The 23,694-nt window shown below is 39.7% G+C and overlaps 1 protein-coding gene across 2 annotated transcripts in view; it reads left to right on the top strand.

Moving 5' to 3' along the window:
• The window catches only part of TMEM260 (transmembrane protein 260), a 68,523-nt gene that overhangs the window by 30,355 nt on the left and 14,474 nt on the right, over positions 1-23,694 (top strand). The window contains exons 6-12 of one of the 2 annotated variants that reach the window (XM_044232456.1): positions 5,816-5,995; positions 7,976-8,016; positions 12,059-12,142; positions 13,999-14,113; positions 15,419-15,588; positions 17,961-18,132; positions 22,363-22,511. In XM_044232456.1, the coding sequence (XP_044088391.1) occupies positions 5,816-5,995; positions 7,976-8,016; positions 12,059-12,142; positions 13,999-14,113; positions 15,419-15,588; positions 17,961-18,132; positions 22,363-22,511 (911 nt within the window). The remainder of the gene's footprint in view (positions 1-5,815; positions 5,996-7,975; positions 8,017-12,058; positions 12,143-13,998; positions 14,114-15,418; positions 15,589-17,960; positions 18,133-22,362; positions 22,512-23,694) is intronic. The other variant, XM_044232457.1, reaches the window with a different exon arrangement.

Genomic DNA, 23,694 nt, shown 5'->3' with positions numbered 1-23,694 from the left:
TAGCCTTATGGGGATTTCCTTTTATGTAACAAGTTGTTTTTTCTCTTGTTTCTATCCTTAACTTTTGACATTTTAATTATGTATCTTGGAGTGGGTCTCTTTGGGTTCCTCTTCTTTGGAATTCTGGGCTTCTTGGATCTGGTTGTCTGTTTCCTTACCCAGGTAAGGGAAGTTTTTGGCAATTGTTTCTTCAAATAAGCTTTCTGCCCCATTCTCTCTTCTATTTCTGGAACTCCTATAATACACGTTATTCTGCTTGATATTGTCCCATAAATTTCTTAAGCTGTCTTCAGTTTTTAATTTTTTTTCTTTCTGTTGCTTGGTTTGGATGAGTGTCATTGCCCTGTGTTTTAGTTCATTTGATTCTGTCTGCTCCATTTAGTCTGCTGTTGAACTCCTCTAGTGTATTTTTCAGTTTAGTTATTGTATTCTTCAGTTCTGTGACTTCTGTTTGGTACTGTCTTATGTTTTCTCTGTCTTCATTGAAGCTCTTGCTGTGTTCCTCCATTCTTCTGTGGTGAGCATCTTTCTGACCATTACTTTTAACTCTTGTCAGGCAAATTGCTTATCTCAGTTTCATTAAGATTTTTTTCCCAGGGTTTTATCTTGTTCTTTTGTTTGAAATAAACTCCTCTGTCTCTTCATTTTGCTTGATTCTCTGTGGCTGTTCCTAGGTATTAGGTAAAATAGCTGTCTCTCCCAGTCTTGCAGGAGTGGCCCCACATAGGAGGTGAACCTCACTGTTTAACTTTGCTCTAGCTCTTGCCTGTCTCTCAAACCTTTATGATTGCTTAAGCAGCCTGAGTTTCTCTTGGTAGGTTCCAGTTCTTCTGTCAAGACCTGTGAGGGTTCCAGAAGGAGGGATTTCAGTCAGCACCTAGTTTCAGGCTGATCGGAAACTAGCCCCTCAGTCAGCATCTTCAAGGTATGCAAATATACACAGTCATGGGAGACTGCAGTCATAGACCCTGCTAGCTTCCAGACCAGGTGATCTGGAGGATCTCCCCTTAGGGACTGTTGCAAATTCAGGGTTCCTGAGGAATGTTTGAGCTTCTTTCTGAGAAGTGCCAGCAGGCTGCGGTGAGGCCAGCTGAGAGCTCAAAGATGGTATCCTTCCCCCTGTGTTCACTGAGAGCACTTCTGTAGCCCTTCCATGTGTGGTAAACCTGAAACCTACCCTCAGGCTGAAATTTTTTCATGGGAAAACCAGGGGTGGTTTTAGTCTGTTGTCAGTGCAGTCCCTTGGAGATGGTAGCCTGCCAAGAACTGTCTATCCAGTTGTTTTAGATGCATAGGACTCAAAAATGCAGTTCCCCTTGGCCACCAGATCCAGGCACTTCAGGGGTATCTCCCGTGTAGACTGTGACCCTGGCTGACTTTGGTGGAGCCCTGGTGGAGTGGTATGTGAGGTCGGGCATTTGCGTGGCTGGAGTTGGCAGAGCTGCGATGGAGTGGCACACAGGACTGGGCGCACTCACTGGCACTAGCAAGATAGAGGAAGAACGCCAGAAATGGCACCCTCCAGCATCTCTGTCCCCAGAGAGAGTTCTACCAGGCTTCTGCCCTTACAACAGACATTTTAAGATTAGCAAATGAATCTTCTTCACTTACAGTCTAGCACTTTCCAGACTGCTGCTTCTGTACCAGGTTCTGCGGCGAGTGAGTCTGTCTGTGAGTCCTTAAGAGCACAGTCCCTGTCCCCTACAGCACTATAATTTTCCTGAACATTTGACCTGTAGGCTTTCAAAGCCAGACATTTGGTGGGAGATCATCTCTCTGGTGCAGGACCCAAAGGTTGGGGTGCCTTATTTGGAGGCATAAACCTCTTGCTCCTCAGGGAGAAGTCCTTTATTTATAAGACCCCCTCCTGACTGTGGGTTGCAGCATTGGGGTGGGGCTTCGGTGAGACCGTGTCTGTACTTCGTCCACACATGTTCACGTGGCCCTTTTATTCTTGGTTGTGGAGGCTCTTGTTCAGATAGTCTCCATGTCTTTGTAGATTTGTTGTGTCTGGGGGAGGGAGTTCAGAATCTTTCTACCCTGCCATCTTGAACTCTTGATGACAATAGGTTGACAATGTGCTTTGACATAGGAAGTGTCACGCCTCCAGCTTCAGTCCTCTTTTGCAAGATTAGTTTGGCTATTTGGGGTCTTTTTTGCTCCCATACAAATTTTAGGATTTGATTTTCTATTTCTGTTAGAAATGCCACTGGAGGCTTGATAGGGGTTTCATTGAGTCTATAGATGGCTTTGCATAATACGGACATTTAAAAATAGTGATTCTTCCAGTTCGTGAACAAGGGGTATCTTTCCATTTATTTGTATCTTCGTCATTTTCTTTCATTAGTGCCTTTGTGTTTTCAGTGTACGGATTTTTCACCTCCTTGGTTAAATTTATTATTACATATTTTATTGGTTTTGATGTTATTGTAAATGAGATCATTTTCCTTTTTTTCAGAGTTTATAGTTATATTGTTAGTGTGTGGAAACATGACTAATTTTGGCATTAATAAAATTAATTACTGAATTCCTTTACTAATCTAACAGGTTTTTGGTAGAGTCTAGGATTTTCTCTATATAAGATCATGTCATCTGCAAATAGAGACAGTTTTACTTCTTCTTTTCTGATTTGGATGCCTTTTATTTTTCTTGCCTGAATACTCTGACTAGGATTTCTAGGACTGTGTTGAACAGGACTTGGGCGGGCACCCTTGTCTTATTCCTGATCTTGGGAGGGAAGTTTTCAGTCTTTTACCATTAAGTATGATAGCTATGAACTTGTCACATGTGGACTTTATTATGTTAAAGTATGCCCCAGATCAAGTAAATCAGAATTAGTTGAGGGTGGGATCAGCTCCTGGCTCAGCTCTACAGACAGACTCGGGGCTTGGCTAGGATCTCTGCTTGGCCCAGCTGCAAGCGGGAACCCCGTCCTCCAGATCTGAGCGCTGGTTGCTGAAAACCCTGCTCGCCTTCTGTCCGCATGATCCACAGTAGTTGAGCCCAGCTGACTCCTTTCCACCATGGTAGTCAAGAGGTGAGAACCGAATGAGCCTCTTGGGAAGTGTGCTGCCGTGCTGGGGGAGCTGGATGTCTGCCTTGGACTCCTTTGCCACTAGAAAAACCATTACCCCTGGGGGAGGGCTGTTAGTGCCGAGCTGGGCTGGTGTGGGAGAGGAGTGATTCCGTGATGTCTTGTCTGTAGATAGTCACTAACTGGTCTTTCTGTGAGGAAGACTGAAGTCAGGAATGATCTGTGTTGCCGTCCTGATGTCCTTACTCCTAGACAGGCTTCTGACATCAGAGCAGGTGCATTCGGATAACAGAGAGGTGCAATTGGCTGACTGACAAGAATTTAAAAAGTAAATATTTTGCGTTAGTTAATGGAAAGAAGATCCATGTGCTTTGTATCAAACACGGAAGACTCAGAGTGGACGAGTTAGGAGGCTGGTCTGAGGGCCTGTTTATTTTGTGCTTAGGTCAGCAGCTGATGAATGATGAAATGTGGGCAGGTATGACTCTTCAAAGGACATTTCATGTTCGCTAAATAGCAGAGGCTAAAAAATAAGGCCTACCAATGAAGTGACAGGGTTGGATCTCTCTGGTCAGATGACTTGAGGCAGAGTAAGAAGTCCTGAGTCGGGGGCACCTGGGTGGTTCAGTGGGTTAAGACTCTGCCCTTGGTTTCGGGGTCCTGGGATTGAGCCCCTCATTGGGCTCCTTGTTCAGCGGGGAGCCTGCTTCTCCCTCTCCCACTCCCCCTGCTTGTGTTCCCTCTCTCACTGTGTCTCTCTCTGTCAAATAAAGAAAATCTTTAAAAAAAAAAAAAAAAAAAAGGGAGGAAAAAGGGGCACCTGGGTGGCTCAGTGGGTTAAAGCCTCTGCCTTCAGCTCAGGTCATGATCCCAGCCAGGGTCCTGGGATCGAGCCCCGCATCGGGCTCTCTGCTCAGCGGGGAGCCTGCTTCCCCCCTCTCTCTGCCTGCCTCTCTGTCTACTTGTGATCTCTGTCTGTCAAATAAATAAATAAAATCTTACATACATACATATATCTTTATATATATGTATATTTACGCTGACCCCACTCCAGAATAGTTCCCATTTAATTGGTCTGGGGTGAGGCCCAGACATTTTTATTTTTAAAAAGCTCTGCAGGTGATTCTCATGTATGTACAGCTCAGACTCAGAGCCACTCTCCTTCAGTCTCTGAGAAAGCTCTCATGTAATCTTCTCTCTGTTGATTTCTCGTACAAAAGGAAAATCTCCGGCAGGTGCATCATGCCACTCTAAATCATACTTTAGAACATTCAGAGAATGTCAAAATGTGAACATTTGCTTTTTTCAAAACTACTTTTAAGAAGAGCAAAGCCATATTCCTCGATCAGTTATTTCTTATACTCCCTTCATGCCATTATTTTTATGCATCTCATTACCCCTTTAGAAATAACAAGTGAAATCAGTCCTATAGCAAAAACACTCCACTTTCAATGAAGAGTGTTTATTTGAAAATGTTAATATAAGTCAACTGCTTGTTCTCTCAGGTGAATGTGAACCTTGGTTCTTGTATCATATGAATTTTCCCTTGTATACGTATGAATTTTCCCTTTTTTATAAAGGAAAAGTAAGCAATTTCCAGTTATCATATTTGTAAGAGATCCCTTTTCCCAATTACTAAAGCAACCACTATTTGAAATTGTGGGGGTTTTTTTTGTTGTTTTTTTTTGTTTTGTTTTGTTTTTTGACAGACAGAGATCACAAGTAGCAGAGAGGCAGACAGAGAGAAGGGGAAGCAGGTTCCTTGCCGAGCAGAGAGCCCGACGTGGGGCTCTATCCCAGGACCCCAGGATCATGACCCGAGCCGAAGGCAGAGGCTTTAACCCACTGAGCCACCCAGGTGCCCCAGCAACCACTATTTGAATTTTTTAGTATGCTGGTATTTTTGTGGATGTAATCTTTGTAAGACTCTATCAATATTGTCCTTTGTTTTAGAAGAATGCAGATGAGGGGGTGTCTACGTGGCTCAGTCGGTTAAGTGTCCAGCTCTTGATTTCAGCTTAGATCATGATCTCAGGGTCATGTGATCGAGCCCCGTTTAGGGCTGTGCACTCAGCGGGTAGTCTGCTTGTCTCTCTCCCTCTTCCCCTTCCCCTGTTCTCTCTCTCTCTCTCTCTGAAATAAATTATAAAGCTTAAAACACATACGCAGATGAGAGATACATTCTCTTATGAGGCAACATTGTTACACACAACAAATTTCCGTTGGTATTCCCTCTTGTATGTACACTGAGGGAAAAGAGCATTTGGATGAACTGGGGGGTTAAGTAAAAGCTAGCTTCATTTGTGACAAATACTTCCATGAAATATCCTAAACCCTTGCAGAAAGAATCCTACCGTCAGTGTGTAATCATAATAGAGAATATTTGAAATCTTCTGGTGTCGGTGAGGAAGGGAATTGTATTGGAACAATATCTGGGGTATGTTCAGAATCAGCCAAACAATCACTTGCAAGCGTGTTATCCCAGACTTATAATGCTGCATGTATGACATGGTTTTAAATGTAAATATGATACTCCGGAGTCTTCCCTAATATTATTTGCTTCACTTTGATTTCCCCTGCCATGCAAAGGAGTTCAGGCTGATGCAATTTTCTAGTAATCCACAGCACTCAGAAGGTTTAACATAGTATTCTGTGGTGACTTAATAGAAATTGAGAGATCAGCTCTGAGTAAACATTTTGATGTTTTCCTTGATGTGTTCTTGAAGTTCCAGGGTGAATGGACTAAAAATAAACATTGTTATATGATATGCTTTGCTGCAGGAACTCTCCCTGGGCTCTCTGTTGAAGTTCAGTGTCTACTTTTCTGCTGGTTTATTGCCTTACGCCTACCTTCCTATCTCATCCTACCTCAATCAAGCTCGGTGGACCTGGGGAGACCAGACCACGTTGCTAGGATTTATGACGCATTTTCTCAGGGAAGAATACGGAACATTCAGTCTGGTAAATTTATATTTAAAGCCCTTTTCAGGAAGCTTCAGTGTTCTGCCTGGGCCTTGACTGAAGGAAAACAATGCCTATCAATGACAGTACAGAATTTTCATTTCCATTATTTGTGTAACAAACTTGCTCCTTGGAATGTGGCCTTTAGCGTACATTAGGAAAAGCTTGGAATTATTTAACCTGACATCATAATGTTGTATGTCCTGAATATGTTTTTCAGGATAACAAACATTAAAAAGACTCTGCTGCCAGCATTTGAAGAATTTCATTCTTCTTAGCATTGGGTACCATTTTGGTCCCTTGGTCTGTGATTTAAAATATTTGGAAAAGATTAGAAGGAAAAAAAAAAAAACTCTCGAAATTTTTAATGTACCTTGACCAAAACACTTTCTTTTTTCATATTTGACAAATAGTGTTTATGATAGTATTTAGTATAATACTTGTGTGTAAATACTTTATAAGATATAATTTCACTGTGTTTTTTTAAAGTTACAAAGGCCTTGCTTTCCCTGAAACATAAATTAGGGAAAAAACATTGTGGTTAGAGTAAAGGTTATCTGAAAAATAAAAGGACAAACACTATATATATATATATATATATATATATATATATTACTTTAATAAAAACATTGGATCTTTCTCTCATGGTTGTGCTTTTTGTCTTGGGCAAGAAGGCAGATCTCTGAAGACTACATATTATATGATACCGCTGATACAAAATTCTAAACCAGGCAAAACAATCTATTGCTCAAGGATACATAGGGAAGAAGTAGAACTATGTATTTTTAGGAAGTAGGGAGTAATTAACACGAAAATCAAGGTAATAATTATCACTAGGGGGTGAGAAAAGCGAGGCCTGTGAATGCTTTGTGAGATACTCCACAAAGTGAAGTGTTCACGCATTTCTGGTTCTTAAATGAATGGTGGCTCTATAGATTTTTTAAAACTCTATCCCTGGGACACCTGGGTGGCTCAGTCAGTTAAGCTGCTGCCTTAGGCTCAGGTCACGATCCCAGAGTCCTGGGATCGAGTCAGCCCCAGTCCTTGGGCTCCTTGCTCAGCGGGGAGCCTGCTTCTCTCTCTCTCTCTCTCTCTCTCTGCCTTGTGCCACTCTGCTTGCTTATGCTTGCTCGCTTGCTCGCTCTCTCTCTGACAAATAAATAAAATCTTAAAATAAAACAAAACACCTCTTTATCCCTTAAATGCACGTTATATGTGTTGTTTGTATGGAGGAGCTATTTCATAATAAAATAACTTAATGAAAGGATAATTATTAATTACTTTTTGACTTAGAGAGTCTGATACTTTAAATTTATACTCTGGCTTACTTATATTGGTTATTCCATTACAATATTGCTTGAGGGCCATTCCAGATTTGAAACCTATATAATTCAGACATAATTGTGAAATTATAGACTAACATGTGATAATGAGCTCTAATCAAAGGGCCTTAAAGATGCTCTATAACAAAAGTGTCAAGTCAGTTAATTCATCAGTGTGTTAAATCGTTCCTACTAGAATGATAGTTGGACTGATTTTTAGCCTGTCGTTATTTCTGCAGTTCTTCCTCAAGGATGTGTGCGTTTAGTTTCTAGTGACTTCTCTTCAAAAACTCAGCAAGGCTCTGAAGCAAAGACTGAATGAAGAGAGATGTTGCATTGTCTACTTGGAACATGTATATTCTTTTTTTTTTTTTTAAAGATTTTATTTATTTATTTGACAGACAAGAGATCACAAGTAGGCAGAGAGAGAGAGAGAGAGAGGAGGAAGCAGGCTCCCTGCCGAGCAGAGAACCCCATACGGGGCTCGATCCCAGCACCCTGGGATCATGACCCGAGCCAGAGGCAAAGGCTTTAACCCACTGTGCCACCCAGGCACCCCAGGAAACATGTATATTCTAAATCCAGATAGTTAAAATGCAATAGCTTAACACAGCTGCAGCTGAAGGCTTACGCAAATAAACTTCTCTTTTATGTTTAGGCCAAATCGGAAACAGGATCCAGTATGTCTAAAATTTTGCTGTGAGTATGAAATACTTGAAACTGGTTTTAAGTGAATTCTCTGTTAGTTCCTAGACGAAGTGATTTTGGGGGCTTCTGGACTTGTCTTTTGTGAAGCAGTGTGTGTGAGAAGTGGCTCTCGTGGGTATGTTCACTAGTTGTGTGGACTGTCAAACATTCTAGCATTTCCTTCCATAAAAGAAAGCTGAGAATGAGTGATAAATAGAACAGTTAGTAGTAGACTGTCAACACTAGATTGTTTCCACTTCCACGTGGATATGAAATGACCCAGTGCACTGTTGCTTTACACATCATTTATCCTTTGTTCTGGTTTCTTCTCTTTTTTTCAGGGAGATTTTATAAAATTGTATTTAGCAATTTGATTGTTTTCTTTTTTAGGATTGAGCTGGGTTCTTAAATTCTTTAGAGTTTCATTTGTTTAATGTGTCTTAAGACTTTTTCTTTAGGCTGTCCTTAAGATCTATTTTTTTTTTTAAGATTTTATTTATTTATTTGACAGAGAGAGATCACAAGTAGGCAGAGAGGCAGGCAGAGAGAGAGGAGGAAGCAGGCTCCCTGCTGAGCAGAGAGCCCGATGCGGGACTCGATCCCAGGACCCTGAGATCATGACCTGAGCCGAAGGCAGCGGCTTAACCCACTGAGCCACCCAGGTGCCCTAAGATCTATTTTTGACTTAAATTAATATCCAACCTTTTTAGAGCCAGTTAAGTAAATATATTTCATCTGTATCACCTACTAGGGTTCTTTGAAAAATGGGTTAATAATTGCTTTAAAATCTACACAGATTGGGATGCCTGGGTGGCTCAGTTGATTGGACGACTGCCTTTGGCTCAGGTCATGATCCCGGAGTCCCGGGATGGAGTTCCGCATCAGGCTCCCAGCTCCATGGGGAGTCTTCTTCTCCCTCTGACCTTCTCCTCGCTCATGCTCTCTCTCTCACTGTCTCTCTCTCAAATAAATAAATAAAATCTTTAAAAAAAAAAATCCACACAGATTAAGATAACCTAAAAAATATCCAAACCAGTCCTGTACTATTTTTATAATATTTTCAATATAAAATTATGGAAGAGTAGTCTTCTATAACACTAAAGTGGTCTCCTAACTGATTATTAACCTGTGGAAACCGTTGGAAAACCATTTTTAAAATATGGGGAGAAACAATGAATTTTGGAACACTGAAAAAAAATTTTTTAAAAATCATGAAAAAAAATTAAATGTGGGGAGCATATTTCAACCTTGTATGTGAGGCAATTCATAGATACTCAGTTTCCCTCTTGTTAACTTGCTAGCTTGTTTGCTTCCTTCCATCTGTCCTCCTTTCCTTTTTAAATGTCCCTTTCCCCTGCTCTCAAAATGTGATACATAATAGAAAGTTTATTATTATTATTTCATTATAGAAAGTTTAGAAAACCCAGGTAGGCGAAGGTAAGAAAATTAAAATTACTATAATTCCAACGTATAGAGATAACCACTGTTGTTAACCCATTAACATTTTTGTCTGTGTCCTTTCAATATTTTTATTTTTAAAAATGAGATCATAATGTGCACACTGTTTTATTAGCCCACTCATTTTCATTTTTTACTGTATCTTGAAAATATTTTCCTGCCACCAATTATTTTTATATAACCTTTTGTTGGTTCTCACAACTGATTTTAAATATATTTTTTTAATGTCCGACTGAAACCTTTATGGCTCCTTTTTCTTTTTGATTGGGGAAAGGTAGCAAGAAGCTCAGTTACAAAGACAGCTTCACCAATGTCTGTGGGTTTTTATGGTATTCTGCTTTGCTTCAGGCCGGAAGACTCACTGCCTATTCTTTTCAGCCTACCGTGTAGGGTTGTGATCTCATTTGAGATTGGCAGTATATTTTGCCTTAATAAATCCCACATGAGGGGCGCCTGGGTGGCTCAGTGGGTTAACCCTCTGCCTTCGGCTCAGGTCATGATCTCAGGGTCCTGGGATCGAGCCCCACATGGGGCTCTGCTCAACAAGGAGCCTGCTTCCCCCCTCTCTCTCTCTGGCTGCCTCTCTGCCTACTTGTGATCTCTCTCTCTGTGTCAAATAAATAAATAAAATATTTTAAAAAAATAAAAAATAAATCCCACTGAACTCCAGAGAACTCTCAAGAGTACTGCTAGACTATCCATCCAAGTTTTATTAGTCGCACATAAAACTCATCTATTGGGGATCAGAAAAGCCTCCTTTATATTGAAGAAATAGCAGTTAGGTGATATGCCTAGAAAAAAGCCTTGACAAAAGTGATGAGCACTCACACTATTTGTTCAAACATTATTTGTTCGAACCAAATCAGAATGTAGATTGGAGGCATAATCCTAGCACTCTCTGACTGAGTGAGAGAATGTCTAGTCTTTAATTGTTTCAGGTGGACAAGAGAGTTGAGAAAAGCAACTCATAATTAACTTACTAGAAAATCCTTCAAAATGATGGGACCTAATCATCTCTCCTCTTCCAGTCAAGCAAATTAAATTCTTTCCCCATGCATATCTCTAAGTTGCAATCCTGTACAAGGAAATTATGGAATCTAACCCTAGGCAGTGACCATGTTTTAGAGCTTACATTTAAGCAACAGATCTCCAAGAATTAATTTTGAGACTGACTTCATTTCTTTTGAAGAATGGTTTGAAATGGGCCTCATGCTGGAATCAATTTTTCAAGTGTGTTTGAAAATGAGTAAGAATATCTTCTCATAGTAGATGAGTCTCCATTAGTAAAATACACATTGTGTGGTTTCCATAATTATGGCATCACATTTTCTCCAGTAAAATTGCCAGCAGGGAGAAGAAAGTTCTTTGAGATAGTGTATAGAGTCATTTTTTAAAAAATTGGAGACTGCTAGAGCTATTTCAGAACTCAGATAACACTTGGGAAACGCTTATTAGTTAATGGAAGAATTTAGTTTAATTATAGGAAAAAAATACATTTCTTATGGCTTAAACATTTTTGAACCAAATAATACAGAAAAGAAGGAAGCCTTTTTTTTTTTTTTTTTTTTTTTTTTTTTGAGGACGAGAGAGCTCATGCCTACACACAGTGGGGAGGAAGGGCAGAAGGAGAGGGAGAGAGAGAATCTCAAGCAGGCTGTATTCCAGCATGGAGCCTGAGGTAGGGCTCGATCTCACAACCCTGAGATCATGACCTGAGCCAGAATCAGGAGTTGGACGCTTAACTGACTGAGCTACCCAGGTGCCCCTGGACAACAAGGAAGCCTTTTAAAGAAGAAGAATGATTGGAGATCACCTCTCTTGTCTTTTTTTTTCTTTAATGATCGGATCTCCAGAAAATTATTTGCATTAATTTTATTTTCTTTCTTTCTTTTCATTATTTATTTATTTATTTATTTTAGAGGAGGAGAGTTGGTGGGATAGAGGGGCAGAGAGAGAGGGAGAGTGAGAATCCCAAGCAAGCTCAATCTATGACCATAATATCATGACCTGAGCCAAAATCAAGAGATAATGCTCAACCAGCTAAGCCACCTGGGCACCCCGCATTAATTTTCTTTTCACTTGCTAAATCACAGGAGGCCGTGTCTACACTGTTGACCAAAGTTCAGAAATTCATTTCACATGACTTCTTACCAAACCAGTTGGGGATCTGGATTGGTTTTTTATTATTATTATTATATTGGTTTATTATTATATTATTATACTGGTATATTATTATTATATTGGTTTTTATTATTATTATTTTACTATATTATCAATATAGCATACCAGTATTACAAATACAGAAGAATTACTTGCTCTAATCCTATCCCAAATATTATAAATTGGAACCAAGTATTATAATTAAAAAACATCTTAGAACCATTTAACTCTTTCTTATGGTACTTTTTCTCCCAAATTTGAAAGAAGACAAAATAATTTAACATCTGCCTCCAGCCCTCAAAACTATTCAGTGCAAAAAAACAAACAAACAAAAAAACTACTCAGTGCATAATCAGATGTGTTTTACAAAGAATGTTATATTTGAAACTAACCAACTTCATTTTCTACCCATAATAAATTAGATTGTTTTTTACAGTTCTCAATTAACAAGTATGAGGACCCAACTCTCACTCAACATTCAAGGCCTCGCAGTTTGGGCAAACATATGTTTAGCAAGAAAGTAAGTAATATAATTTATTTTCCTGTTCTTTTTCCCATATTCATGAAGTCAATTCATATTTCAATATGCCCTTGAAGAACATTGCCAGTATTATTTTATATTCCAAATAAATGACTTGAATAATTTCTGTTACAGCAAATATATATTACCTTCTTCCTGGTTTTTTTTTTCTGATAACAAATTAATGATTTTGGAAGATTGAGCAGTAGATTACAATCTAAGTAACCAACTCATTTGATATCTTAAACTTCTGGTTTGATCCCGTACTGTGCCTGTAGCTACTCATTATTGTTGCATTGCAAAAGAAGTAAACAACTATTTGAATTCCTCTGAAGAAAAAAGTAACCTCTGATGATAAAAGAAAACCTAAAAAATAACAGCACTCTGAACCTCCATTATTTTTGTCCATTTACTTTCTAACATGAGTGTTTTATGTAAATTTGTATATGTACACACATCTGTATTTCTGTTTCCTTGACACTTAACATTATATTGTGAGCATTTGCCCTTATGGTAAAAAGACTTAAGGTCATTTAAATGTCTGTATAAAATTCCCTTCTCCGACCTAGGAGAATTAACTTAAGTGTTTTTCTATTTGGGAATCTTCATATTGCTTCCACTTCTAATATAAGTAATGTTAAAGCATTTTTTTAAAAATATTTTATTTATTTATTTGACAGAGATCACAAGCAGGCAGAGAGGCAGGCAGAGAGAGAGGGGGAAGTAGGGTCCCCGCTGAGCAGGGAGCCCGATGCGGGTCTTGATCCCAGGGCCCTGAGATCATGACCTGAGCTGAAGGCAGAGGTTTAACCCACTGAGCCACCCAGGCACCCCTATGTTAAAGCATTTTTTTTTTTTTTTAGATTTTATTTATTTATTTGAGAGAGAGACAGTGAGAGAGAGCATGAGCGAGGAGAAGGTCAGAGAGAGCCCGTGGAGCTGGGAGCCCGATGTGGGACTCGATCCCGGGACTCCAAGATCATGACCTGAGCCGAAGGCAGTCGTCCAACCAACTGAGCCACCCAGGCGTCCCATGTTAAAGCATTTTTATAGTTTAATCTTTATCCACATTTCTGGTTTTGCCTAAAGATTTATGCCCACATGTCAAATTACTGTGTCAGTGAGTGTGATTTTTTTTTTTTTTTAAGATTTTATTTATTTGAGAAAGGGTGCAAGTGGGAGGGGAGAGGAGCAAAGGAAGAGAGAGAATCAGACTCCTCTCTGAGTGGGGAACCTGATGTGGGGCTCGATCCCAGGACCCTGAGATCATGACCTGAGCCAAAGGCAGATGCTTAACTGGCTGAGCCACCCAGGTGCCCCAACTGTGATTATTTTTAAGGCTCTTGATATATGTTATCAAATTAATTTTTCTCAAGGATTGTACTCATATACGTGCTCATTCGGTTGCATTCGTTGCATCCAATACTGAGATTTGCTGTTTTAAAATCGTTATGATTTTGAAGCATGAAATTATTCTTTTGTTTTGCATATGTTTAATTACATCTTTTTTAATTAACATGTGATATATTATTTGTTTCAGGGGTACAGATCTGTTTAATTACATTTTAAATTTAACGAGATTGATCATTTGCATTTCTTCTCTGAACTTGAACTTTGTATGTCTTGCTGCATAGTTCCAAGTGTAGTTGTCTGTAATATGTAATACAGTGTGTAGTTGATTCTTATATTTCAGTTATTTATTCCAGCTCAAATTTTTTTAAACTGAGATCTTTCTTTGTCCACAGTTAAGTATGGGAAGTTTTATAGCTCTAATTCTTTCCTGTAGTTTAAAACTATGTAATATTTTTGATACTCATGCATATAAATAATTTTGGACATATTTAATTTTTTTATAGGGACAGACAAAATCCATCATTGGTATGGCTTTTTACTGGAATGTTTTGCATTTATTCATTGTTCTTTGCTTGGAGAGCGAACTTAGATATATCAAAGCCACTTTTCATGGGTGTGGTAAGTTTTACTTAGATATCTCCTTTGTCCAGAAAGTTGGTGGAGAGTGTACAAATTTATCTTTATGAATCTTGTAGAGGAGCAGCTGATCTCAGAAACAGCTAATTTTTATAGATCGAAAGTCAAATTCTTGAACCAAATAAGACTGAGGCTTTTTTTTAGGGGGGGAAAAATGCAGCAATTAGTTAACACAATAGTTAGGTAGAAAAATAAAGGTAATGTAGTTTTAAGTTAGTTATTTTATGTGTGTGCTTGCAGATATAAGTACTCCTAAAGATCTCCTGGAATTAAAAAAAAAAACAAAAGCAAAAACAAAAAAACCAGCAAAGAAAGAAAGGTTGTAGCTGGGGGCTCTTATGCACACACTCCCATGGTTTTTACCTCATCGGTCTCAGTGCTGTGCAAAAGAGCCTCCACGTTTCTGTTTTCCCCGGCTGCCATTTCTGAGATTGGAGTAATTCTCCTCTTTGTAGTAGAAACTATGAATGGAGACAGCTCCTTTTCAGTGACTCAAGCCAACTCTTTTCTATGTGTGTGTTCAAGAGGCCTCGTAAATAATATCCTTCTTGATCATCTGAGTTCTGAGTCAGTTGAGAAACAAGATAAACCCGGACAACTACAACGAGTGAATCCCCTTTATACTGGGAACACTGAGATGGAAGAAGATAGTTTCTATCTGTGAGCAGGGGGCTTCCTCTTACTGCATTCCAGAATGGACGGACTTACCCCCGCCAACCCTACCGCCCTGCCCTGTCACAGGCACCCCTCACCTGCCCGGCGGGGGCCACGCGGAAAGGGTCTGTCCTGGACACATGTGTCCTGTGGGCAGATCACTTCCCAGAGGAAGAGTGGGGGTGGGGGGTAAAGGGCAGGGCCATGAAGGCCCACTCCCAGCTGGCAGACTCCCCTTCAGCTCAGTGCTTACAGTCTCACAGGGAGAAGTGAGGGCTCTTCTACTAGGGGCGCTTCCCCACTTGGGAGGAGACCTCAGAAGTAAAGCAAAAAAAAGCCTTTCTCCATCTCCTCCACTTCTCAAGTGCCAGGAGTTCAAGGTGCATGCCATAGAATTGAAACGAATATGTAGATCCAAAAAAGGGAGCTTCGTGTGTCCAACTGGAAAGGAGAAATGCTTGGAAAATTGAAAAATAAAGCGACAAGGAATTGCACTGGGGAAGTCCGCAAACAAGACCTGAGTGACCGCGGGCATAAGCAGCTCGGGGTACATAGTGTATTTGTTAAATCTACAATACCTGGCCGATTGCCGTAACCAGTCAGCCAGATGTCCTGTCTGCATGTCTCTGGCAGGTGGAGAGGTTCTGGATGCAGAGCAACGCGGTGGTGGCCGTCCTCGCGGGCCTGGGTTTGGCGGCGCTGGCTTCCGAGAGTAACCGAGTACTGAATGTCAGGGGGCTTCAGTGTCTGGAGTGGCTTTCAGCAGCTCTTTTTATAATTTACCAAATATATTCTAATTTCAGGTAACACGTGCTTATTTTTATGGAAGGAGCACTCAAGCAAGAGACACATAGATATTTAGAGTCTTGGGCTTTATTTCCATTTCACCTCTTCCAGTTCTCAGAGCGAGACAGCGGAGTCTAAAGGCAGTGCTGCTTAAACTTCTGAGCAGAATCTCGGCGTGCGTGCTGTGCGGTGTCAGGGCACTGCAGACAAGGGCTTGGGTGGGTCCCGTAACTAGTCGTACATTTTCCTCTGACGAACCCTAGAGATGCTTGGTTGGATCTGGAGGATATAATAAAAGTCCATGATCTAAAATACCACTTTGATGGAGAGTAAAGACATTGGGGCCTTTTTTATGTCCTAAAGTAACTCCCTTTTATGCTTCGAAGATTTCATCTTTTGAGTAACACCCGGTCCTTATCTAGTTCACTCTGTAGGAGTGAATATTAATTATTTTGAAATAAAGTTCTAAAAGTTTCTTAGCTCTTAGGCATTCAGAGATAGATATATATAGATAGATAGATAGATATATCTATATATATTCAAAATCTGTTGAATAACATTGACAGTGAATATCTCAGTCTGGTATAAAACATATCCAAATTTTAGATCAAAGTTCATTCATTTCCAGTAGTATTTGAGTAAACATTACAACAATGGAAGATGCCACTGGAGTTTTATTGTAGTGAGATTTGATTGGTATTTTATTTTATTTTTAAGATTTTATTTATTTATTTGACAGAGATCACAAGTAGGGAGAGAGTCAGGCAAAGAGAGAGGAGGAAGGAGCGCTCAATCTCAGGACCCTGGGATCATGACCTGAGCCGAAGGCAGAGGCTTTAACGCACTGAGGCACCCAGGCGCCCCTTGATTGGCATCAGTTTCCCCTGCCTTTTTTTTTTTTTTTAAAGATTTATTTATTTATTTATTTGAGGAAGAGAGAGAGCACAAGTGGGAGGAGGGGCAGAGGGAGAAGGAGAGAGAAAATTCCAAGCAGACTCTGCTCTCAATGGGGAACCTGATGCAGGGGCTTGATCTCATGGCCTTGAGGTCATCACCTGAGCAGAAACCAAGATTCAGATACTTAACCTACCGAGCCACCTAGGCGCTTGAATTTCCACTTTCAACTTAACTTTAAAAATTGATGTTCTTTATAATACCAGGGTAGAGCCAGTGTTAGGACTCCTGCGTCACTAGGAGGTCTGGTAGAGAGGGGATGCATGTCCCGGATACAATTCCATAGCTTGCTCAACAAGGGCTTACAAAGCTCGCTGTGTTTCCCAAGTTTGCTTTGTCCCAGTCTTTTCCTGACTTGGGTCTTTAGGGCAACTCAGGTTCAACACCACGGCTACTAACACAAGCTAGGCAGTTTTATTTTGTTTTAATTCTTGCATTTGTCCCAGGGGTATGGAATAGATAGCAACTTTGCTAGCGGGCAAAATGGGAACCATCATCCTGCAAAGTAGAGAATCACAGCGGGGAGCGGGGAGTGGTTGCATCAACTACAAAGGCGAGGGTGAATATTTTGTTTCTAGCAATGTTCATTTGCTACGTAATGCTAGCCCAGTGATTTAACTTTAGGCTGTGTTTCTTAGAACCATTACATGTGACACACCTGATAATAAAACGAAGGACAATGCTTATTCCATTTTTTTGATGCTTTTGCTCTCTGGTTGAGTTTTTCTTTTTTCATGGGAAGCCCTCAGAATTCACGCCAGTTCTCTTTGAAGTTACAGTGTCCACTCTATCACTGAAAGGAGTTATACTGCTGCTGTTGGCAGTAGCAAAAAATACCTGGAGAACAGTAAACAATTCCACCAGCTATTCCTTACCTTCCTTCTCATTGGACTTCTTCGCAAATGATTTTTCTGTCTAGAAGGGAGAGAGGACCACAGGGAGCCTGTGGCTTGGAGAAGTGATGGAAAGGATCACGTTTGCATGCAAGAGAGTTAAACCAATACTACACAAAGTTATGCTGGAAACTGCCAGATTTCCTTTTGCATTTCTGAAAATTTCTTTGGTCTAACTGGAATTGACTTGAAATTACCTTAATTTCCAAGTGAAATCAGAAGCCTTACTTCTTTTTAGTGAAAAAGACTTAGTCTTGAGCACTAACCAATTCCCTTTTTATAGAAATGATTATAAATCCCAGCAGTAAAGCAATACACTAATTTTTATTTAGTTGCACAATTAGTTCCTTCTCTTTTTCTTCCAGGTCACAGCATTCTTTTTTCAAATATATGCATCTTCTTAGAAGATACAAATTAGACTACTTTGAAACACTACGTGTAGAGTGTGTGATGGGAAAGAAATGTAGCAGGAAATAAACCCGCTCTTGTACAAACTGTAGCAGTGTGTTGCTATTTTAATGTTTCATTATCCTTTTATTTAGCATTTGTGACCAAAGGACCAACTACGTGATTGATAAATTTGCAAAGAACCTTCTAGCCTCTATGCCCCGTGATGCAATTATCTTACTCCGAGGAGATTTGCCAGGGAATTCTCTCCGTTACATGCATTATTGTGAGGGACTGAGACCAGATATTTCACTAGTGGATCAGGAAGTAAGTATATAAAGAAGATACTTAGAATATAGTAACAGTAATCACTTTAAAACAAGTATTTTTTAAACTAATTTTTAATGGTAGATGTGTGTAGTTTTCACAATTACTCTTAGGTAGAATATATATCATGTTCTTTTGTTTACTTTCACTAATTGTATATGCATATGAATTGCTTCCTTCTCATCTAAACTGAATGTTTTAAGAATTGATGTTTTTTGTGTTAGAATCAAATAATAATTAGGTCTCTAGTTCACATGACAAACCATGAAAGTACTGTATTGTAAATTTATTTTTTTCATTTTATTTTATTTTATTTCTTTTCAGTGTTCCAGCATTCATTGTTTATGCACCACACCCAGTGCTCCATGCAATACGTGCCCTCCATAATACCCAGCACCAGGCTCACCCAGCCCCTCACCCCTTCCCCTCCAAAACCCTCAGTTTGTCTCTCAGGAGTCCACAGTCTCTCTTGTTTCATCTCCCCCTCCGATTTACCCCAATTCACTTCTCCTCTCCATCTCCCAGTGTCCTGTGTGTTATTCTTTAGGCTCCACAAGTAAGTGAAACCATATGATAATTGACTCTCTCTGCTTGACTTATTTCACTCAGCATAATCTCCTCCAGTCCCGTCCATGTTGATAGAAAAGTTGGGTATTCATCCTTTCCGATGGAGGCATAATACTACATTGTATATATGGACCTTATCTTCTTTATCCATTCATCTGCTGAAGGGCACCTTGGTTCTTTCCACAGTAAATTTATTTTTAAATAGTTCCTTGATTGGGATGACTGGGTGGCTCAGTTGTTGGGTATCTGCCTTTGGCTCAGGTCATGATCCCAGGGTCCTGAGATCAAGCCCCGCCTCCCTCTCCCACTCCCCCTGCTTGTGTTCCCTCTCTAGCTGTCTCTCTCTTTGTCAAATAAATAAATAAAATTTTTAAAAAAATAGTTCTTTGACATTCAGCCAACCCAGCCATTCAAATTAACACTGCCTACTGGTCCCAAAATTAAAGTACGTTAGGTTGAATATAAAATAAGTTAGGGCACCTGGGTGGCTCAGTGGGTTAAGCCGCTGCCTTCCGCTCAGGTCATGATCTCAGGGTCCTGGGATCGAGTCCCGCATTGGGCTCTCTGCTCAGCAGGGAGCCTGCTTCCTCCTCTTTCTCTCTGCCTGCCTCTCTGCCTACTTGTGATCTCTCTCTGTCAAATAAATAAATAAAATCTTTAAAAAAAAAAAGGAATATAAAATAAGTTATACTGTAGGGACGCCTGGGTGGCTCAGTGGGTTAAGCCACTGTCTTCGGCTCAGGTCATGATCCCAGGGTCCTGGGATCAAGTCCCTCATGAGCTCCTTGATCGGCAGGGAGCCCGCTTCTCTTTCCGCCTCTGCCTGCCTCTCTGCCTGCTTGTATGCTCTTTCTCTCTCTCCTTCTCTCTGACAAATAAATAAATAAAATATTTTTTAAAATAAAATAAAACTGCAGATGAGTAAACATTTCACTCAAAATAGAAATAATTAACCACAGTTCTGCTATAGGATTTGTGTGTAAACTTTTGGCCTTATGACAGAAATACGTTTGGAGAGGACTTGTGAAGATTTTCAAGTCTATTAAAACAGTCTTCTGGAACTGAAGAAATGTATTTAAGCTTTATATAAGATTTATAATTTAAACCGTAAATACCTAAAAGGGAATAAATCTATCTCTGGTGTTTTTAGACCAGTCATCAGGGAAAGAGAAATTCCTCATCTTGATACTAATCTTAATACTATGATTAGTTTGATTGAGCAAATTATTAGGCATAATATTTATTAAATTTTATTGAATGAATGAATAATTTGAACTTTTTGAAGAAAACTATATAAACAGATTTGCAAATATAGGGAAATTTTCACATTACACATTTTTGTAAGCAGTTTGCATTTATATCATCTACGCAAGTTGATTATTTTGATCTTCAGTGTAGATTCTGACAAAAGCTAGGCTGTTAGTTCATAATATGGTATCCCACCATTTCAGCAACCATCGTTGAGAAGCCTGGATTTCAAAGTTAATTAGACCTAAATTCAAGTCCTCATTCTGTCACTTCCAGGATGTGTGACACGGGGCTAATGATTTTTTTTTTCCTCTCAGCGCTTCTGTTTCCTGATCTATAAAATGGAAATGATCATCATATAAGTTAGGGTGCTTTTGAATGCAAGAAACAAAATACCTGAGAGTAGCTTAAACTATGCAGTTTTTAATCTCACATAAGAAGTAGTCTGAAGATAGGAGGTTTTAGGATGAATAATATAAGCAGTTCAGTGATGTCAGCGTCCTGGGGCCACTTCTCTCCATCCATCTTGAACCGATGAGTGCCGGTTCCAAACATCACGTCCTAAAATGGAGCAAAGTGCCTCTCCCTTACCCTCCCTTCCTCTCCCTCTCTATCCTTCTCTCTCTCCCCCTGCACCTTCCTCTCTCTCTACTGAGAATAACGTGTGCCCCAGAAGCCCCTAGCAGACCTTCCCTCGGGTCCCCCTAACCAGTAGTGGGTCATATGCCCATTCCTAAACTACTTTCTAGCCGAGGAGAAAGACTAGACCCAAGCATTTAGCTTCACTTGGATAACCTGATCCAAGTCAGGATTGTGTGAGGGAGAAGAGGGCTTTAGCTGTTGAGTGGGCAATCAGCGGTGTCTAATGTAATTATTCTCACAGAATAAGGTTGCCTTGAGAATTATATGAGAACTGTTGAGGTCAAAGCATGTAGAAAGTATAGAATTAATGTTAGTATCCCCAAGAACTGAAACTGTTGGGTAATAAAACCCAATTCAATAAATATATTTTGAGGGGCACCTGGGAGGCTCAGTGGGTTAAGCCTCTGCCTTCAGCTCCAGGTCATGATCTCAGGGGCCTGGATCCAGCCCTGCATCAGGCTCTCTGCTCAGCAGGGAACCTGCTTCCCCCCACTCTCTCTCTGCCTGCCTCTCTGCCTGCTTGTGATCTCTGTCAAATAAATAAATAAAATCTTTAAAAAATAAAATAAATATATTTTGAGTTTTTATAACATATACCTAGATTAAAAGTAATTTGTCATTTCTAGTTAACTTACTTGTATAAAGCAAGTAAAACATAAACAGTTGTTCAAAAGAGGATATCTAAACTATAACAAAGCTTTGAAAGTATAAATAGTCTTTTCTTTAAAAATAAATCTGTACATATAAAAGTATAGATAAGTATAGAATTAAGAGAAAGTGATTTTTCCTGATATCAATGATTTATTTCAATCAAAAGAACATGTGGAGGGTCACCTGGGTGGCTGAGTCGGTTAAGCGTCTGCCTTCGTTCGGCTCAGGTCATGATCCCAGAGTTCTGGGATCAAGCCCTGTGTCGGGCTCCCTGCTCAGGGGGAAGCCTTCTTCTCCCTCTCCCACTCTCCTTGCTTGTGTTCCCTCTTTCACTGTATCTCTCTCTGTCAAATAAATAAATAAAATCCCCAAAGAACATGTGATGATATGTAGTCAATTTGGTTGTACTAGTAAAGTCACATAATTTAGCCAAAAGGGGTTTTGTCTTTGAGGTCTAGATGATCATGCATTGAGCATCTCAAGGGCAGGGATTTTATCTTCTTCACTGTAGGTGAGCAATACTTGTTTCTTGAGTACAGGCATGAATGAAAGAATAAATGACCCATCTCTGTATCTCTGGTCTGGCCACCCTAAACATTTCATTTCAGCAAATAGAATTTGAGAACCAGTCAGTGCCAGGCCCTGTGCTAGGTGGAGAGACACAGAGCCGAAGACAGTCCCTTCCCTCTAGAAGCTCACAGGTGAGCGAGGAGTAGGGTCAGAGCTGTGACAGAGGCAAAGTGCTGTAGGAGCAATCATTCTGCTGTGGAACCTGGGAGTGGGGGGTGCATCACAGAGGAAGTGGTACTTGAGCTTGGCCTGAAAGTTGGGTACACATCCTCTAGCTAGGAGAATGGGGTAAGATCATTCTGGGTAGTCCGACAGATGCACGGAGGTGAGATCAAACCAGGTGCTTATGTTACCAATAATAGTCACAGCTTAAGAAATGAAATCCAAGGTTTAAGTCATTAGAGGAGAAGTCAGTGCCACATATGTGAGTTGTGGTATTAATGTTTAATGAATATATCTGTATCTTTGAACTTTTCCACTATACTTTATAAACTTGATTCTTTTTTAACAAATATATCAAAAATATAACATCATTTGTTATTTTTCTGATAGATGATGACTTATGAGTGGTATTTACCCAAGATGGCAAAGCATTTACCTGGTGTCAACTTTCCTGGAGACCGGTGGAATCCTGTGGAAGGAGTATTACCTAGTGGAATGGTCACGTTTAATCTTTATCATTTTCTTGAAATAAATAAACAGTAAGCATTCTTTTAATATAATAGCTTTTCTAAAATCTTAAGCTTTCCTAAAATTGTTTATGTATCAGCTGTGCCTCATCCAAAAGACCAATTTTCTACATCTATTTTCCTGTCACCGGTGAGATTAGCTTTGTAATTAAATTGAATATCTGTGCATAAATGAGGCCAGGCAGAAATAAATGTTATTGTTCTGGGTAAAGGAAAAATAAAGACAGATTAACAAGAATAGCAAATAAGATCTTAGTACAATTCAGAGAAATTGGAGATGTGCCTGTCTACTTGAAATCATTGCAGGTGGATCGCAAGCAATTATAGCTTTCCCCGATCAACATCATGGCCCCCTTTTAAGTGTAAAGCAAATGTTTTCCAGGAATAATCATTATATAAAAATAGCCTAAGGATTTTTCTTTTTTTTATAAAGGATAAGGCATTTTTGTAAATAAGAAAAACATCTACAGTTATGCTGGCTGAGATAACATATGGGAATTGTGAATTCTATACTTAAGAATATAAAATTATTCATAGTTAAGGTCAAGAATGAATAACTCCTTCAGTGGTACAGTGTTGAACATTTTTCCTAGCCACCAAGTGTTTGGGATTGTCCAGGGTGTGAAGAAGACTTATTGGGTAGTTTCTGTTCTCTTATCAAGGAAACTTGAGAAATTATCTCTAAATTTCCAAGTTAAATTATCCCTTACTAAGAATATGATATGTGATGTTCAGAGCCTGAGTTTACTGTGGCTCATGAAGCAGTAAGTAATTGGTATCAATGTGTTATGAGAGTAACATTTAATTGTTCTATTTTGGAATGAAATAACAGCCATTAACATCCATAAAGAGGAATTTTTCGGGATGAATTTTATTTAATGCAACCCCACAAACTTTTATTGAATCTGCTATGTTCCAGCTCATGTTAGGCCTTGGGCAGTAAAGTGAGATGAGTTCCAGATTCAAAGAGACCACAGTCTAGTTGCATCTATACATGGGTATGCAGGTAACTGTCAGTAATATAATGGGATACGCTCTACACCGGCCAGGCTTTGTGTTTACTGAATGGGTGATTTAACTGGGAGTTGGATGAAGAAGCAATTAATTCTGCCTGGTGGCGTTCCTTCCGCATTTACTTAATAAGCACTGAGTGGCCAAGATGCCCCAAAAACTGTACAAGCTACGGACGCTTGGG

The sequence above is a fragment of the Neovison vison genome, chromosome 13 (assembly GCF_020171115.1).
Source record: "Neovison vison isolate M4711 chromosome 13, ASM_NN_V1, whole genome shotgun sequence".
Classification (NCBI taxonomy): domain Eukaryota; kingdom Metazoa; phylum Chordata; class Mammalia; order Carnivora; family Mustelidae; genus Neogale; species Neogale vison.
This window is presented reverse-complemented; position numbering and strand designations above follow the sequence as displayed.